The sequence below is a fragment of the Epinephelus lanceolatus genome, chromosome 3 (assembly GCF_041903045.1).
Source record: "Epinephelus lanceolatus isolate andai-2023 chromosome 3, ASM4190304v1, whole genome shotgun sequence".
Lineage (NCBI taxonomy): Eukaryota > Metazoa > Chordata > Actinopteri > Perciformes > Serranidae > Epinephelus > Epinephelus lanceolatus.
Window position 1 is genome coordinate 24,769,455 of NC_135736.1, and position 19,957 is coordinate 24,789,411.

The 19,957-nt window shown below is 44.6% G+C and overlaps 1 protein-coding gene across 8 annotated transcripts in view; it reads right to left on the reverse strand.

Moving 5' to 3' along the window:
• Window positions 1-16,346: 16,346 nt before the first annotated feature.
• The window catches only part of fat1a (FAT atypical cadherin 1a), a 90,805-nt gene continuing 87,194 nt past the window's right edge, over window positions 16,347-19,957 (reverse strand). For 4 of the 8 annotated variants that reach the window (XR_004501557.2, XM_033624378.2, XM_033624380.2 and 1 more), the window contains 2 exons: window positions 18,969-19,004; window positions 16,347-17,967 (listed from right to left, as the gene is read on the reverse strand). Coding sequence is in view for 5 of the 8 variants with exons in the window: in XM_033624378.2 (XP_033480269.2) it covers window positions 17,294-17,967; window positions 18,969-19,004 (710 nt within the window). In the remaining 3 variants the exon portion in view is untranslated. Of the gene's footprint in view, window positions 17,968-18,968; window positions 19,005-19,419; window positions 19,490-19,957 lie in introns of those variants that run through there. The other 4 variants (XM_033624381.2, XM_033624379.2, XR_013490759.1 and 1 more) reach the window with 3 other exon arrangements.

Here is a 19,957-nt window from a genome sequence, read left to right on the forward strand (position 1 = left end):
GTTTTGACGACACAAATAAGTGCAACAGTCAAACCAAAACCCATGAACACATATACTGATTTCCTTTAATCATGCACGCCAAAATATTTCTTCTCTTCAAAACACCATTTATTCCTTGTTGGAGCGCATGATTCACTGTTTTCCCTGCTGTGCCTTTATAAGCATCCAGAGCAATGAGACTTTTATCTAATGGATAATTGAAGCGGTTTATGAATCAGTCATTTCCGCAGCAGCGGAGCAAGCAAAGAACATGTAACCCATCCCAAGACAAGTAATGAACAGGCATCTGAGAGAGACATATCTGCGGGATTCGGTGTTTTGTTTTGACTCTCAGGCTTTTAGGAAAGCACAGCGCTGCTACAAGGGTTGACTTTGGCTAAAATACTCTTAAAGAGTAAACGGGATAATGCTCCAGCACAGGACGCACCTATAAATGCATGTTTTATGCCACCTTGTCATTTTCTTCTTTAGTCTTTAGAGAAACATGAGGATTAAGAGATGAGACAGAAGTACTTCTTGTATTTTATGCCAGTTTAGCACCTCTGAGTTTAAAGTAAAGTGACAGAGCAGAAAAAAGAGAAACTGATCTTCTTGATAGTACCTCCACAGAAGCGTCTTCACTTTATTGGCGAAATTAAAAGAGACAATTAGAAAGACAGAGATGGAGAGAAGAGATGTACAGTATGATTTCATCACACCTAACAGGGACACAGGTTGAAGACAACAGTTAGGAGTTCTGTGGGGGAAGGAGGGGATGAAAAGGGGAAGGGTGAAAGTGGGAAAAGGAGAGTGGGAGAGAAGTGCTGTTTGTGGGGGAGGGAAGGGGCAAATGCACCCGTGATGAGGCCAGGAGGGTGCCGAGAGTACCCCCCTCACACACACACACACACACACACACACACACTCCTGCCTGCGTGTCTCATTTGAGAGAGCTGTCAGCAAAATGAAGGAGAGGAGACAGAAGTAATGTAATGAGTGCGGTCTCGACACAGCCCCGGCATGTCTCTGCTGCTTCACTGGTCATCACTACATCCCACAGAGAAACAAGAGTGTTTGCTTTTATCTGCCGTCGCTCCCCCCTCCTCCTCCTCCTCCCCCATCACCACCCGGGCCGGTTGCCATGACAACAGCGGAGCTCCACCCAGGACAGAGATGTGTATGCTGGTAGAAAGAGGATTATTGGGGTCAGTGGTCTCTGTGTGTGTGCGTCTCTCTCTCTCTCTGTCTCTCTCTCTCTCTCTCTCACGCACTTACACACATGTTTTCTCATGGCATATGATTATGCACAGACACATGACAATACAGTAACTGCTTTACTCTAACCTGAATGGAGCCAGACAATTAGTTTTGTTTTGTTGTTATTCATCGTTTAATGGATTCTCTGAACGGATAATTTCATGCATTTCAACGCAAGAATTAATTCTCCACTGATTAAGTCCACATTTTATCGTTTTCTTTAGGTTCATATTTATGGATATTTGCTATTATTTAAAAATATTTACATGTTTTTTTTTAAAACCAATGGTTGGGTTTCTCATCTCCTTTAATGGCTACTCCAGTGATTTACTGCAGAACTTCCATGAGGTTAGACGACTTGCAAGAGACGGATTAAACAGGGTCAACACAGAAGCAGCAGAGGCGAGATACTCTTACTTATTGTTCCTGTTATTGGCCAAAACTCCATAAATACTGAATCTTACATTCCCCTATAATGTTAGAACCTCCATGTCTAGTAAATAATAATAATAATAATAATAGATTTTATTTATAACGCACTTTACATTTGAATACAAATCTCAAAGTGCACAGTACAAAGGCAAATAAAAGCAACAATAACAGTAAAATCGAGCAACAGAACAAAACAATAAAAACAGTCAGCAGATAAAATCAGATAAGATTAGTCAGGATAGGCTTTCTGAAAAAGGAAGGTTTTGAGTCCTTTTTTAAAAGCATCCACCGACTGTGGAGCCCTGAGGTGGTTGGGGAGGGCGTTCCACAGACGGGGAGCAGCAGCCTCGAAGGCCCTGTCGCCCATGGTCTTGAGCCGAGTCCTGGGCGGGCGCAGATGGTGCAGTTGGCCTGACCGGGTTCTGGCTGAGGCAAGTGGGTTGAGGAGTTCGGTGAGGTAGGTGGGGGCTACACCGTGCAGACAATGATGGGTGTGAAGGAGGATTTTGAATTCAATGCGGAGGTGAACGGGGAGCCAGTGCAGAGTGTGAAGGATGGGGGAGATGTGCTCATGTTTACGCACTCTCATCAGGACCCGAGCAGCGCTGTTTTGGACATATTGGAGCCTTTGTAGGCTCTTGCCCGGGATCCCGATGAAGAGCGCGTTACAGTAGTCCAGCCTGGAGGAGACAAAGGCATGGACGAGCCTCTCTGCTGCAGGACGAGAGAGAGATGGCCGGAGTTTGGCGATATTACGGAGGTGAAAGAAGGAAGTCTTGCAGATATGGTTGATATGATCGTCAAAGCTAAGATGGGGGTCAAACCTGACTCCCAAATTAGTCACGGAAGGAGAGAAGGAAAAGTTGTGGCCGAGAAAAGAGATGGAGGAAATGCGGGAAGAACGGAGCTGGTGAGGGGTGCCGATATGAATGGCTTCCGTTTTGGAGCTGTTCAGCTGTAAGAAGTTTTCACTCATCCAAGCCTTTATCTCCTCCAGGCAGGAGTCCAGTTGAGTGACAGAGGAGGAGGAAGTGGAGGAGGGGGTGACCTTGAGGTAGAGTTGTGTGTCGTCAGCATAGCAATGGAATTGTATTCCATGCCTGCTGACGACACGACCAAGGGGTAGCATGTAGATGGTGAAGAGGGTTGGACCGAGCACAGAGCCCTGGGGGACCCCACAGACAACAGAGTGGGGGTGGGATTTAGCATCCCCCAGGGCTACGAACTCGGTCCTTCCCGTGAGGTAAGAGTGAAACCATTGAAGGGCGGTGCCAGAGATACCAATGTCGTGTTGGAGGCGGTGAAGGAGGATGTGGTGATCAACAGTATCAAAAGCAGCAGAGAGGTTGAGAAGGATGAGGAGGGAAGTGGAGCCGGAGTCAGAGGTCATCAGGAGGTCATTGGTGACTCTGATGAGAGCTGTCTCGGTGCTGTGGGAGGGACGAAAACCAGATTGGAATTTTTCATACAGACTGTTTGATTTAAGATGGTTGTGAAGTTGGATGGATACAATTCTTTCAAGAGTTTTGGAGATGAAGGGGAGATTGGAGATGGGTCTGTAGTTTGACAGAGATTAAGGATCAAGAGTGGGTTTTTTGAGGAGGGGCTTGATGATAGCTGTTTTGAGGCTGGCCGGAACGTGGCCGGTTTGAAGAGAGAGATTAATTATGTTTGTTATTAGTTGACTGATGGAATGACAGTGAGCTTTAAGCAGAGGGGAGGGGAAGGGGTCGAGGAAACATGTGGACGGTTTGGATTTACTGATTATTTTTTCGACCTCCTGCTGCACTGTGGGGGTGAATTGAGACAGGTGTTGTGTGGTGGGTGCGATGTCACCTGATGGGATAGAACTGTTGGCGGAGGAGAGAGATGCGCGGATATTGTGTATTTTGGAGGTAAAAAAATCCAAGAATTTGTTGCACTGGGTGACTGTTTGGTTGTGGTGTGGAGAAGTCTGAGGTTTGAGAAGGTGTTTGACGGTGGTAAAGAGTTGTTTGGAATTACCTGGGTTATTGTTAATGATGTTGGAGTAGTGTGCTGACCTGGCCTTGGAGAGTTCTTTGGCATATCTCCGTCGATGTTCCCGATAGGCCAACTTATGCACCGTCAGCCCAGATGTGACATAGGCCCGCTCAAGGACTCGGCCGGTCCTCTTCAGCAGTCTCAGCTCCTCTGTGAACCAGGGGGCGGAACGGGTGAAGGTGACTGTCCTGGTTTTTAGTGGAGCATGAAAGTCAAGGATAGAGTGAAGATTATGGTTGTAGTAGTCCATGAGGTCAGTAAGTGATGTGTTTGAAGGAGGAGAAAGGAGCTGGAGATGCTGATTGAGGGAGGTGGAGTCAATGTTCTTGAAATTTCTAAAGGATATAAGGCGTTGTGGTTTGGTGAGGGGGGAGGGGTGAGGGGTCCTGAAGGTGACTGCATAATGGTCTGAAATGCCGATGTCCTGGACGTGAAGGTCTGAGATGTGGATGGAATCTGTGATGACCAGGTCCAGTGTGTGGCCCTTAGTGTGGGTGGGTCCAACATCAGATTGGTGGAGGTTGAGGCAGTCCAGAACCTGTTTAAATTCAACAGCCAGTTGGCAGGAGAGTGAGTCCATGTGAATGTTGAAGTCCCCCAAAACCAGAATGTTTGAGTGTGAGGTGCAAAGTGAGATGAGAAAGTCATGAATTTCAGAGAGGAATGATGGATGTGGTTTGGGGGGGCGATAAATGAGAGCTATGGTTGCAGAGGTGATGTGATGTGATGCGATGTGTTTGCAATTAAAAACCAGATGTTCAAAAGTGTTGACGGGTGGGACAGACAGTAGAGAGGTTTGAATGGTGCTGCGGTGAAAAACAGCAAGGCCACCCCCCCGACCGGTAGTCCAGGCCTTACTGAGGTAGCTATACCCAGGGGGACAGGCCTCATTGAGGACAGAGTAGACCTCAGGCTGTTGCCAGGTCTCTGTAAGACAAAGAATGTCAATTCCCTTGTCTGTGATGTGGTCATTGATAAGTCCAGCTTTGTTTGTCAGTGACTGAACATTTAGTAATTCCAGTGTGGAATGGCCTGCGGAGTCCAGTCCATTAAGGGGGCGCAGGACGCTGTGATCCACTCCGGGTTTTCTGTCCATCCGGCCATAGGCGTTCCTGTCTTTTGTGACTGGAGTAGTGGTGTTCTGATGACGCCATTGTTGTGCGACGGTGCGACCAGCCGACCAGAGGGATGTGATGAATCGGTGAGGGTTACCATGATTACCGTGTTTGGACAAAACAAACCGGCAACCAGATCCTCTGTGGCTGTAGCGGGGTCGGTGAGGTAGTTGGAGTTGATCAGAAGGAGTGCTGATGTGATGGGAGCTCTGAAGTGGCACAGAGATGACGGTGGAGTAGCCTGGAGTGTCGGTGTTAGCCATTAGCCAGGATCCTGGCGAGCGACGATGGATGGCAGCCGCACAGCCCAGGATGGTCCAGAGCCTCCACAGAGATGGCAGCCCACTTGCAGACATCCGTTCGAGGGCAGATGACATGCAGAAGCCGGGGAGATTGGCGAAACGGAGAGAGGTCGATATAACAGCTAGCACCAAGATCAGTCTAGCAGCTAGCACCGTATTAGCGCCACCGTCCCAGCTGAAGGGGGACCAGGCTTGCTAGTTACCATACAGATGATTCCTGGGGGTTTGTGCGATACCAGAGGCACAATCCGGGGAAAAATTAAGAAACCAGAGTTAGGTGGAGCAATAACCTAGCTGTGGAGGGTGAAATTTGTGAGGTTTGGAGTCAACAGGTATGGAGAAGCGGCGAACAGTCAACGCCAGCGTCCTCTCCCCCTCTCCGTCCTCTCCCAATGCCCACTTCTTTCATACTCTACATCTCCAGTTTGTTACACATTCTATTACAACCACAGTGTTGTTTACAGTGTTGCGGCACGGTGGGGCAGTGGTTAGCATTGTGGCCTCACAGCAAGAGGGTTCCTGGTTCGAACCCAGTGTAGGTGTTCTCCAGGTACTCCAGCTTCCTCCCACAGTCCAAAGACATGCAGGTTAATTGTGACTCTAAATTGACTGTAGTTGTGAAAGTGAGTGTGAATGGTTGTCTGACTCTATGTGTCAGCCCTGTGATAGTCTGGTGACCTGTTCAGGTTGTACCCTGCCTCTCGCCCAATGTCAGCTTAAGATACCTGCTTTTGTCACTACATGGCCAGACATGTCCCGAACCATCTTTAAAAAAACACCCGCTTTTGTTAGTCTTAAACGGATAGTGCACCCAAAAATGAAAATTCAGCCATTATCTACTCACCCATATGCCGAGGGAGGCTCAGGTGAAGTTTTAGAGTCCTCACATCCCTTGCGGAGATCCCAGGGGAGAGGGGGTAGCAACACAACCCCACCTAATGCAGGCTGATGGCGCCCCAGATTCAGATGTCCAAAAACACATAATTGAAGCCACAAAATATCTCCATACTGCTCGTCCGCAGTGATCCAAGTGTCCGGAAGCCCCGACATAAAAAGTTGTTTGGAAAAACGTCATTTGAACTCTGTTTTTAGCCTGTAGCTCTAACTGCCTCTCTGTGCAACACTCCCACAAGACCATGAGACATGGGCACCACCTTCATGTGTGTTCACGTGCTTTCGCTGGTCTCGCGCGCAATCACGCACACGTGAGCTGAGCTGAATTTTCATTTTTGGGGGCAGTATCCCTTTAAACAGGTCTGCTGCTGCCCTTCTCTTAATGAGAAGCTCAGCTCATATACATGTAATTTGAACAACGCCATGCATATCAAACAATAACAATGTATCATAGATGTAACATATCCGTGGTTTTTGTAAAGCAAATCCCAACTTTCTATTCTGGCAACTGGTCTCACACAGAACACTATGTGACTCTTGTAAGTAAGTCAAGTTTAAAAAAAGGAAACCAAGTGAAATAATTAGTTATTTCAACTGGAGCAAGTTAACAAGGAGATTAGAGTTTGGTCATTAGGAACACTGGCAGACACATTCACCACTCATTCAGGGTCTGGCTGCTGCTCGCTCCAGATCACTGAACACAATCAATTCACTGAGAAAAATTAGCAAGTGGAACTTATAAAAACGTTGCTGAAGGGGTTTTACAAGTTGTCGAATCTGAAATGGCTAAGTTGGCAACACTGGTCTCCAAGCCCAAGTCAATGACCCCTCATGATGTCAGTGGTAAATGGACTGCACTTGTATAGCACCACTCAAAGCACTTTTTACACAACATGTCACATTCACCAATTCATACACACATTCACACACGGGTGGCCGAGGCTACCATACACGGTGCCACCCGCTACATGCACTCATACATCAATGGAACAGCCACTGGGGGCAATGTGGGGTTCAGTATCTTGCCCAAGGATACTTTGACTCATGGACTGGAGGAACCGAGGATCGAACCAAAGATCTTCCGATTAGTGGATGACCCGCTTTACCTCTAAGCCACAGGGTTATTTCCTCAGACTTTTCTTGCCCTTTTTAAAAATATGTCCACATTCCTCCTAATAATACCGTTATTGTGACATTTCAGTTGGAATTTTAGCCCAGTCACCAGATGTTAATGTTGGTGTTGTATTCTTCTGAAACCACAGTTACGTTGCACATTATAAACGTATCATAAATGTTTCTAAAGTGACATACCTGTGATATGAGTATATGAGCTGACCTTGTCATCGAAATATGGAGGGGATGGTGGATGATGTGACACCTAGGTGATATTTCTGCCAAGCAGCAGACCTCTGTCTGAGACCAACAAACAACAAACCTTTTTTTGTGAGTCATTGGAGACATTTCCAACCAAAAACCAGTTATTTTAGGGTGCTTTCACACCTGCCTTTTTTGGTTCCGTTCAATTGCACTTAAGTTCGTTTGCCCCCTAAGTGCGGTTCGTTTGGGCAGGTGTGAACACAACAATCACACTCGGGTGCGCACTAAACACCTGGAAAGAGACCTTCTTGAAGAGGTGGTCTCGGTCTTACAAACGAACTCTGGTGCGGTTCATTTGTGGTGAGAACGTGTTCAGACCTTGATCGGAACCAACTGCAGTCGCATGACACATTGTTTGGGTTAAACATGAGCATGTTACAGTCCTGGAGGATTATTAATGTGCGCCTCCTCCTGTACTGCCTTAATATGCACATTCAGCACATCCAACGCATCAAAACATTGTTTTCTAGTTGGAGCCGCGCCTCGTTTTCAAACTGTATGGTTTGACTAAAATGAACAATGACAGCAATATAGCACACGATGACCAGCGCTAAAATCAACCTGCGTAGTTGTCCCTCCATTGTGACATTAGAAAGTGTCGCATTTATCTTGCAAGTGTACTCTTCCTCAACGTTTTGTTTTGTCTTGGATTTTTTCCGCATGGAAATTCTGACCAATCAAGAGCAGCTTTCTCACACAAGGCATTTGATCTGGTCCGCTTGTAAATGCTGCTGTGAGAACACGAACCAACTCTTGGCAATTATACTTATTATACAATATACAATTATAACTTTGTAACAAAATAAATCCCCGATTCAGACCAAAACAAACAAACTCTACGTCTGAAAGCACCCTTAAGCCAAAACATGATCTTTTCCTGACCATAACCAAGTGGTTTATGTGCCTAAACATAACCAAACATTAACCCCAGTGTTGCTGAAATGCAAAGAAACATCTAGTTGAAACATATCTGCTACATAACTTACAAATGTTGCATGTCCATGGTTTGCAGAAATGTACAATGCCAACAGTTAATCTGTGGACGGGGTTGGGAATATAGTAATTATTCTTGCAAACTGGCTCACTGGGCACATTACTGTGAACAAACACAGCTCTGCTCGGCTCCACAGTGAAGCCTGTCATCAGGATGTTTAATGCAGCTCAATTGACATGACAGGAATCTCCACCTGAGTTTTTCTGCCTGCTGCTTCTGTTGTGACTTTGTCTTTGTTTTCCTGCAGCAGCCCAGGGTTGCTCCCTGTTTGTGTTGTCTGAGGAGATAAATGTTGGGGCAGACAGCCGAGGTGGGTCGATGTTAATATCAGCTCTGGGTCTCTCTGTATAGATCAGACATTTTTGGGTCTGAGGGGGGCTCCTGGCGAAATTCTCATGAATGACTGGGCAGATTTTTATCCTCAGACGCTCAGCACTGTGTAGACATGTTTAAACAACAGCCTCCTGTTAATCACCCTCTGCGTCTCTCTCAGACATTGTTTGATTTGACTTGATATTTGAGGTATTTTAATATTTGAGTTTTGTCTGAGGGACCTCAACTTGCATTTATAAACAGTGTTGTGCACACACTCTGAGCAAACAGCAAATCAGAGCTTGAGTTGTGACTGATGAAAAACTAATCTTGCTGTCAAAAACTCTGAAGCTCTGACTGTTTTGACTTCCTGTGAGAAGAAGTTTTATGAAGTGCGTGAACTGCATAAAAAAGGTATATGGACCTATTTTTTTATTTAAAAGATGTGTCTAATTGGCTTTGAAGGACAGGAGAGAGCATGTTCACTGGTAGACAGAGCAGTGTGGGAGAAACAACGCAGAGTCTGAGTTATCGCGTAATCACTGTGCAGGTTGTCATACCAACTGATCCATGAATGGCTTATTTGTCTGATTTGTGTTCCTGCGTTCATCCAGAAGGATCCGCAGAGTGAAATCATTTGATGAGGCTCCACGTGTCTCTCAGTGGGTTGCTCCGCTGCCTCTAAATCTCAGAGCCATCCTGGCCTCCTCCTGCTTTTATGAGTTGTCATATGCAGCCATCTTGTGGCTATCATATGGCATTACAGACTCCCAGCCTCCCATGTGAGAGCTAATAACCACATCCCCTGAAGCAGAACACCTCCTTTCCCACAGCTCTGCATTTGTGATTCCATAGTATGAATAATGCATTAAAAGGTATGAAAATCTTAATTTATTTAATGGAAGAACATCTGGTGCCATTTCCACAGTTAATTGGATCCATCAAGCATGAGATTAAGCAGCACATGAGTGGCTGCAAAGTGATTTGATTATCAGCCGCTGCTAGAGTTTTGGATATATGTTCTTCTTCACATTATACCTCTCATTAATGAGACTGTGGAGCTGTTTCAGTCCACACATGAAAGTTTCTGAAAAAATGTTTTTCATTCTGCAACCTTGCTGAGAAAGAATCGTCCATTCCCAGTCCCGCTCCCAGCAACTGCCTCCATTTAGGGTGAAAAATGCAAAGATAGATCAAAGTTTCGAAATCGAGGAATGTCATCTGGACTCTGATGCTCACAGAAGCAGCAAGTAACTTATGGGAAAGTGTTCAAGAATTACGGAGCACATTTTCTGTGTGACTGTGAGCCATGAATTAACAAGATTTGATTTTGGTTGGTACTGAGGACTGTTTAGTTGGTCAGAAACAAGGGAGTCATAATTTAATGCCTGTATGACCATTCACCTCTGTACCACTTTCCAATGAGTCTTTATAAAGGAGTTATGTAATGTATGGCTCTGTTTTTGGTTAATAAGTTATTTATTAAAGCTTCACAGATCAGTAAGCGTGACAATTTACCAGGCTGTGAAACTCAATTTGCCTTGTGTTTATCCTCCTCCAGCAGTTAAGTTGCTTTTTAACTGGCTCTTAATTGAATTAGGAATAGCCAAATGTATGAAGAAGGAGTTAAGACTGAAACTAATATTACAGTAAATATGTAGCTGGATCTAGAACAGTGGCTCCCAGCCTTTCTTCTGAAGGGACCATTTTGCTGTCATTGAGTAAACTGATGACCTCTTACTAATGGAATCTAACCCTTTTTTCATTTCATGAAATGGCATGGGGGTCGTACACATGCTGTGTTTTTATGCCCTCAAATTCGTTGTCTTCAGTATAGATGCGCAACAGGCTCAAAAACCATAGTGACGCTGTTGCAGCATGCCTGTTCTTAAGTGCCTATTTTTCAACTTTTGTCATGTGTTAAGGAACAACCAATCACAGCGGGCAGATATCTTTCCCTTCTTCCATAAATATCAGTCTGTGATAAATATGGAGGAGAAGTTGATCATTTTAATGCAGAGCTGCCAGATCTTTACATCTGCCCCACGGACACCAGGCCGACACAAAAACAGCGCCTGAAAGAAGATCAGCTCTGCAGGCTATAGCCCCTTTTACACTGCCAGATTTTCAGCGAATGTTGGGCCGTTTTGCCGGCAAGCTGCAAGCGTTTAGACACACAGAGCCGGATTGGCGAGTTGATCCGAGGTGCCCAATTTTCCGCCTCGTAGAGTAGACATATTGGCGGAACCTTTTGGGTTTAAACAGAACGAGGCGGCCTTCTTCAAGGGGAGGGGCTGTTGAAGACTTGTGGGAGGAGCTGTTGATGACGCCACATGTGCGAGCCACTGGCGGTGGATAAACAGGAAACAGCTGATAGCAGGAATGAGCAGCAGGTAGCAAGAGGGAAACGCAAACCTGACAGACACTGTAAAGATGAGCAACTACGGAGACAAGGAATTGCGCAGCCTCCTTGCCCTCGCAAATTAACTGTCAAGTGGCGGCAACGGTGAAGGACGGGCCAGCTTATGAAAGAATTGCGGAAGGACTGACCAGCCGCGGCTTTCCTCTCACATCACTGTTTACGTCACACGCTGAGCTACACGTTTTGTTACTTGCTCACGCCCCCCATTGCCCTGAAAAAGGTACATTCTGTATAAACAAAAGTAGGCAGGCGGCATTTTGCCACACTCCCTGATTTTGTTTTTATACTGCCAATGCTGAAAGAAGACTGATTGGGCTTTCCTGCAGAGAAGGCACAAGAGTAGCAACCAGTGCCTGACCTTGTGTTTTCCAGGCAGTTAAAGACGCTGCATGGGTACGGCCCCTAAGGAGTCAGGACCTCCCAGGTTGGGAACCAGTGATCGAGGACACTGGTTCCCAACCTTTTTCTGGAGGGATCCATATTGTTACCAATGTAGACATTGGTGCCCTAAGGGGGGTGTTCCCCCTGGTTGGGAACCACTGGTTTGGCTTATGAAACAGGGGACACAGCGAGCCTGGTTCAGTCCAAAGGTAACAAAATCTGCCTCCCAGCACCTCTAAAACAAACTCATTAACATGTTAAATCTCATTTGTTTATTTTGCATTTTCACCCAGATCAGTAACTTCTGGGGTGTCTGTTGGTTGCTGGGCAACTGGTCACACACAAGGAAGTGAAAAAGCATATTTCCCCAAACTTTGAACTATTCCTTTAAATATTCTAACTGCAGTCTTGACAGCTAATTAGAGACTGCTAAATCACTGACACTCTATTAATGACTGGCTAAGATTTATAACTGCAGATTAAAGGCTTATTATAAAGTGAGTTAGTCAGTAATCCATCACGTCTGCTGCTGAGGCCGTTACAGTACATGCTGTACTGTACTGTGGTGGAACTCCTCACATTTCAGCTGGTCTGGAAGAAGCCTGAGAACCAGATCCCAACCACATTATAGAAAAAAAATGTACTTAGGAGACAAATCTCACAATGAAAAATGTCTCCTTAATAAGAATAAACAAATGTCCCTTCAATAGTAAACAAATACATTCATATATGAGGTTAGGGGTTATATTGTGTTTCAGTGAAAATAAATAAATCACAAAATAAAGCCTGTGGGCATCACGTTATCATTAGGCAAGCAAAACTCAGGTTTAAAACCTGTGGAAACAAAGTCCTGGAACAGTGAGATGATGCTGCTGACCTATAGCAACATATAGGCTCCTCTTTTTTTCTGAGACTCCAGACTTTCGTCCATGGATACTTTTTTCTTCAGTGATCTGGTTGGTCAGGTGCCGAGGTGTTGACAGGCTGTGATCCGATACTCTGAGTCAGCCTGCTCTGGAGCAGGTTAGCTGTTCTGCGTAAGTTACCATGGTGATGGCTTCATAGTACTGGAAACTCAGAGTTAACCCTGAAGTCACCTACTAACTCCAAATCCTGCTTCATAGTACGGGGCTCTGTTATTCTGGCTGACAATATCTGCTAACGTGATGTCTGCATTAGATTGAGGAAGGACCAGAATGCACTAGGTATGCAATTACCCACGTCTCTTAAGCCCCACAAGGCATCACCACACCCTGATTGGCCCAGGGAGGAAATGCTCTCAGTTCCTCTCTAGGAGACAACACTTTCATGTGATTACATTTTTTTTTCACTGAAAAAAAAAAAAAAAAATCTAAGAAATGATGATGTCATTTTTGCCCGGGTCTGCAAACAAGCATGTTCCTTATGCCCTACATCCAGCTGAAAACAACTGGGGAGAGGGAAATGACAGCAGGTAGCAAGGAATGAGGAACTGCTACAGTACTATCACTAAAGACAGCAGCTTGGCAACCCAAAAGTTGCTGAGATCTGATTCAGTGCTTCAGTCCTGTTGGTGATGTCATTCATCAGAGAGGCTGAGGAGAGCTACATCTTGACAATGGTCAGCCATAACAGTGGATGTGGAGTGACTCTGCGGTCCTGACTGGAGGTCAAAAGGTCACCTTCCACCACAGAGCCCAGGAGGAAGAACAGTCAGTCCTGTGTGGAGCCGTGACCAGGTCAGCACAGTGCACAGAGCCAGACACAGAGCTGTGACTGACTGCAGCGCTGCACCAGGCCCAGAGGTATCCAGGTCATGTTAGTTTGTCATCCTGGTGTGAGACAACCAGGGTTTATTGATACAAGCAGCCGCGGGGAGTCAGAGGAGGGAGGTGACACGGAGCTGTCAGACGGCAGGGTGGCCTCCACAGTTCAGGGTTTTATCTGTTAGTTAGTTTCTCTTTATGCACTGAAGCTTTGTTGGATCCTGTTATTCCACACTGTGTGGTGCTGCATTCAGACCCAACACTCAAACATTTAGTTATGTTGTAGCTTCACTGAGTCGTCTCTCAGCCACCCCTGTGTTGTCCCGACTGTGTGTAGGGTCACTGTCCTGTCGGAGGACGGACCTTCAGCCCCCTGTGAAGTGCTCTGGACCTGTTTTTTATTAAAGACATCTCTGTACTTTGTTCAGCTTTCCCTCCACCCTGACCCACCCCCAGTCCCTGCCTCTGAAAAACACCCTCCGGCATGATGCTGCCACCGCCGCGCCTCTCCGCTGGGATGGCATTGCGCGGGTGATGAGCAATGCCTGGTTTCCTCTAGATATGACACTTAGAAGTGAGACCAAACAGTTCAATCTCAGTTTCATCAGAGCAGAGGATCTTGTTTCTCACAGATCTGTGCCTCGACACAATCCTGCCTCTGAGCTCTGCGGGCAGTTTCCTCTGATTGCTGTTTGCTCATTGTCAGCTGTGAGACCTCATACGGGCAGGTGTGTGCCTTCAAATCCTGTCCAATCAATTTAACTGACCACAGGTGGCGTCTGATCAAGGTGTAGGAGCATCTCAAGGATGATCAGGAGCAATGGGAGGCACTTGGGCTTAATTTCAAGTGTCATAGCAAAAGAGCTTTATACTTCTTCATGTGTTCTTTCAGTTTTTTCTTCTCATACACTTGCAAAAATGTCTAAAATCCAGTTTTCACTTTGTCATTATTGAGTGTAGACTGAAGAGGGAACACATTAAACTACTTGTGTGAAGGGATCTACAAACTTTCTGATTGTTTGTTCAAAAGTTTCACTGAAGCTTAATGATTTTAAAACTAAGCAGAGGATTTTTGTTTTTGTATTTTTTATTATCATTTATTTTTATTTAATCTTTAATTCACCTACAAAACCACCCTAAAACCATTATCCATACCGCAAAAAAGAGCAATACGAATTTTACACAATGTTGGCTATCAGGAACTCACCAATAACCCGCTTTTGAAGTCACATGAACTGGGGGGTGTAATTTATGAGGTAGATTAAAATTGAAACAACCTTGTTTTCACACCACTCTTGTGGAACGCTCTGGGTGAAGATAAAAACAAAGTAAAGATATCAGACACTTTAAAGATTCACTAAGACAGTATTTTCATAGGGTACGGAAATGATTAGAGGGAATGTAATACACACTCAGGGTGATGCTGTTGCCTGTATTCCCAATTTGTTTTTTTTTGTATTTGTTTTATATGAATCTGTTTTTGCATCTGGAACCTCCCGTCTACAACAGGCTTGAGACGCGCCCTCGTTTGAGGACTTGGCTCAGATTCCGGTTTTACTCCTTAAAGGGATAGTGCACCCAAAAATGAAAATTCAGCCATTATCTACTCACCCATATGCCGAGGGAGGCTCAGGTGAAGTTTTAGTCCTCACAACACTTGTGGAGATCCAAGGGGAGAGTGGGTAGCAACACAACTCCACCTAATGGACTCTAAAACTTCACCATCGGCATATGGGTGAGTAGATATTAGCTATGTTTCCATCCAAAAGTGATTAGAATCATTGGGAAATGCGCATTAAAAGAAATATGAATCCTGTGTTTCCATTAAATGTTCGGACTTTGGTGAAAACTACTAACTCGCGCGAGTTTTCCGCAGAACCGGAAACAAAACAAGTCTCGCATTCTTCTTCTTCTATGTTTTCTGGCGGTTGGCAACCAGCTTATAAATGCATTACCGCCTTCCCGACCCGGAGTGTGGATATCACCACGGAGAGAGGTGCGCTACGTCAGACTTAATTCGAACATAACTGTTTCCATCCCCCGTTTTGCAAATCAACATTTTTTCAAATCAACCAAAACCCGGCTAAAGTGAACATATTTTAGTTTGTGCGAATCAGGGGATTTTAATTCAGATTTTGGCGTTTCCATCATAATTTTCCGATGAGATACTTCTAGATGCGCATCTAAACATGTTGATTGGCTAATGGCTGAATTTTCATTTTTGGGTGCACTATCCCTTTAAGGAATCTTATCCCATTTTGATTTGGCGGTGGGAACCTCTTGCAACCGCGTGCCTTTGCTGGACAAGTGCTCTAACCACTATTTGTTTTATACACGGGTAATATTGGTTATCAGGTATGAAGAATTGCAGTATTTATGTTATAGTTTGATTAGTGATGGATTAGCATAGTTTGGGATTAGGGGCAGGGCTACACAAGCATGTTGCTTCCTTCTCCTTTTCGGACATGAAATGTTCTTTTATGTTTCTCATTATAAATCTTTTCATGAATCACTGTTTGTCTCTGTTTTGTAGGGTTTTTTTTTAACAATATAGTCTTTTTTTTTAAATGTTCAACATAATTATTAGTATTATATTACTGTAGTGTTCCATCAAACTGAAAATATTAGATGTTATCTGTATCATTTCTTACACACCAGCATGACATGTTTAAGATGTTTGAAAGATTTGGGATCACCACAGGAGTTAAAAATCAAGTTTTGAGTGTTGTAACAGAACTTTGTAAAGTTTGTAATGACTGACCCATTAGCTGGCCACTGCTTGTTAAGAAGTTCAACACACTTTTGTTGCTCTGATAAAAATAAGAGTTACTGTAAATAAATTAAAAGTCATTTATCACATGGTGCGATAAAGATTATTTTCATTACAGATTGATCTGAAAATAATTTTCTCAAATAATCGTCAGGACACAATTACAAATAAATTAAAAAGTGACGTGTTAAGTTTGAATCAATGCTCCAGCCTTCAAACATTTAACATTAACTTTATGCACTAACAACACCAGCGACAGACAACCTATTTAAATCAGATTACCACAACAACCTGGTTCTCTTCATAAATACAGTTAGTAAATAACTGCACGCAGACAGCGGAGATATTTTTTAGGAATAATTTATTGCCAGTAGGAAAGCGTGAGCTTGTGGCAGTATTCAATAAAAACCTTAACAAGACCATAGCGTTGCTCACACACACATAGACACCTGAAAAAGTCACGTGTCCATGGATAACTCTGCACTATAAATATATTGGGTCCCATTTTCTTGGTGGAAAAATAAAGAGGTTCCAAAGTCAAAATTTACAAACAAACAAATAAAAAAAACAACACAAGAATATGCAGTCGTTCATTGAAGACCCTTTTTGAAATGAGCAGGAGACAATAAACGTTACGAGTACACTGTGTTTCGGAAAAGCCACGCTCTTTTCTTCTTTCTCTCTCTTTTTTTTTTAAATGTTTCCTTTTGTGAATGTAAGCACAGTAAGGCTGATAATGTCACACCATTTAACTCTTTTTTGTTGAAAATAAAAGCATAGAATATCTACAAAACCTAGTAAACTTTAAAATCAAAACTGTACATTTAAATTTACACTGAAAATGAGGACTTGTATAAAAACATTTTGCTTGGTTTTATTTATAGAAACGAAGATGTTGACGTGAAATATTCTTTTTTTTTCTCTCATGATGCTTTTCCTGTTGCACATTGAAATGTTGACCCTTCAGACAGTCCACTTCCTGTGTATGATGACAGTTATAGCGATGGCGCTGCCAACTCAGAGGGGCAGGAGTTGGACTGAGCAGATGTTGAGATGCTACAGAGTCTCTCCCATAGCTTCATGAGATCTTCTCAGCCGATTGGCCTTCACAACCAGTCTCAACAACCCGTGTTCAGACTCAATTCGTGTGTGTGTGTGTGTGTGTGTGTGTGTGTGTATGAGTGTGTGTGTTTTCTGTGTACACATACTGTGCGTGTTTGGTGTGGGTGGTGTGTGAGGGGTTAACATATGGTGTAGCTGTGGGTTCAGGCACTTTTGTTTGGATCCAGTGTCAGACTTCAGTGTGCTGTTGGGAGTCCAGCGCCGGGATGGCCAGCCGCTCAAAGTGGCCCTCATCGCCGCTCTCGTAGTCGCTTATCATCACCTCGGACTCCTCGCAGCACGCCGACATGTCCGAGCAGGAGGCTGTGGACGTGTACAGAGACATGGACATGTTGTCCAGAGCTGAGGAGTCAAAGTCCCGACTACAACCTAAAGGGTAGCCCCCTCTGTAGCCACCGGCGCCCATGGTGGAAGCTGGGGTGGTGGTGCCCGAGGTGGAAGTCGCACCCTGGCCCTCGGTGTCGCCCCCGTCGCTTGGGTAGGAGTGCTGTGGTAGGTACTGGTTAAGGCTGTAGAGCTGGGGCAGGGCCGGGCGCTGGCGGACCCCAGCCGGGCCGCCCGGGCCGGTCGTAGGCAGGTCAAAATCTCTGGGCCGCAGCGTGTCACAGCGGTCGGCGTACTCCGGCAAAGGTGGTGGCGGCAGGTCGTCGTTTGTGGGGAAGTCCTCCGGCGGCGGAGGGAAGTCGCTCTCAATGTCGAAGCCGCCGGGATAGTAGTCGGTGTCGATGGCATTGGGGTCACTGTACAGAGGGGCGGGCGACTCCACAACCTCATACTGTGGGCACTCCTGGATTCCAGGAAGTTGAACACTTGGCATCCAATCAGATGTGTCCCAGTGATATCCTGTTTGATAGGGAAGAGCCCAAACACACTCGTTAGTGTTCCGCACCAAAGCTAACACACAGTACAGTTAGTTACATCCACCAAATGACATCATGTTAATGTTAAAAACCCCACGCCATGCAACACAAACACAACACGTCACACACCAACACGATGAGTCCTTCATTAATAAACACACCACTTTGTGAGAGCAACTTTTTAACACACTGCAGACACATTTACAGACTTAAAGACACAGTGACATAAAAAATACATTTATTATCACCTAGTTCTGTCTGTCTGTTTTCTTGTTATGAGCCAAAAATATGTTAAAAAAAACTTAATCGAGGATTTTTATAGCAAAAAATTCAGTTTTCTTCAGTGTATACATATTTATTAAATCAAATGATTTATGGTGACAAGCTAACCCCACCCAACATATCAATCCCTGCTTTAACACACCTAATGAATTTGACTGAAGTCCCTCCAGCTATTCTATCTTGCCCATGTGATGTGTTCATATGGAAACGATAATAAACAGAAGATAAAGACGCCCTGACTTCCGTTTCACCGTGACTTAAAGACAGAGCTGTCGTTCCCTTCACCACAAACAAATCATATTAAATATATGCTTTCAATTTTAGGGTTTTAAGTGTTTTGAAAATAGTTACTATAAATGCTGTGACAAACACACACACACACACACACACACACACACACACACACCATCCAGTCTGTTAAATTTAAAAATTATTTACTGAGCAAAACCCTTGATCATATAATAATTATATAAACATTTTCTTTAACGTCACAGCATCAAAGTCATGCATGGGAATGTTTTCAGGCCGATAAACACTCTTACAGAGTCAGACGTGACGTAGAGAGCGCTCAGTGTCACAGCAGCTCGGCCTTAACCCTCTCCTCATTAAGCTCTGGGGTTAGTGGTTAAGAGTTAGACGGGGGGGACGAGATCAGGGGGGAACACCAGTGAACACCAGGCAAACAAAGATGTAAAAAGTCACCTCTTGGGTTCTTGAGATCATGAGCCAAAAAAGACTCTTTATACGAGGCAAGGAGGAGGAGAAAGAGAGAAAGAACAAGTCACTTTAAAACCTGAGAGGAGAGAACAATGGGCTGAGAACACCAATCAAAATGTGGACAATGAAACACTGAGAGACACGGTAATGATAAAAGAGAGCGGCAGGTAATTAATGGACAACAGCTTTGCCATTTTCTTAAACAGACTTGAGGTGTGTAATCAAAAGTTGTCAAAGATCAATAGTGGGACTTGAAGGCAACACTTCTGCGCCTGTTTAATTGAGTTTATTTGCATATCTTTTTAATTAGCGGCTGAATCTAGAAAGGAGCGCGTCAGGCTTGGCTAAGGTTTGTCAGTGTAAGATAATGGCAGCTCTATAACCTGCACTTCAAATCCCAACACCAAGGACAAAACTACTGGCAGATGGAAGCAATAAAAGAGTACCTTCTCCTTCCACCGTGTCAACAGCAGAGTTGACAAGGTGGATTACAGTCACTATGGAGGCTTGTGAGAGGCAGGAGAGGGGAGAGTGGGTGGAAGAGAGCTAGCATTAGTACAAATGCTTTTATAATTTCAAAAGTCAAGAAGACATATGGAGTGCATGGTGGTGGGAGTGGTGCCAACACAAGCGACACTTCCCACGAGCGTCTTTGTCCGTGTTGCTGGACAGGTTTTATCTTTTCTGTATCAACACTGAATGTCAGGGGGGGTGTTTCATGGCTGGGCACAAGACAATGGTGGAAGGTGACACAGTGGGCGGATGGGGAAGGTCTGGTTTTGTTTGTGCAAGATAACACACAACAACAACATACTGAGATGCTACAGGGTGCCATTGACAGTACAGATGGAAGAATCAGTGAAATCCCCCAGAGATATAAACACATTTCCAACCCTAACACAGAGAAAAGCCTGTGTGTGTGTGTGTGTGTTTAGAAAACAAACCGAGGAAATGAGGAAACAGAGAGGAAATAT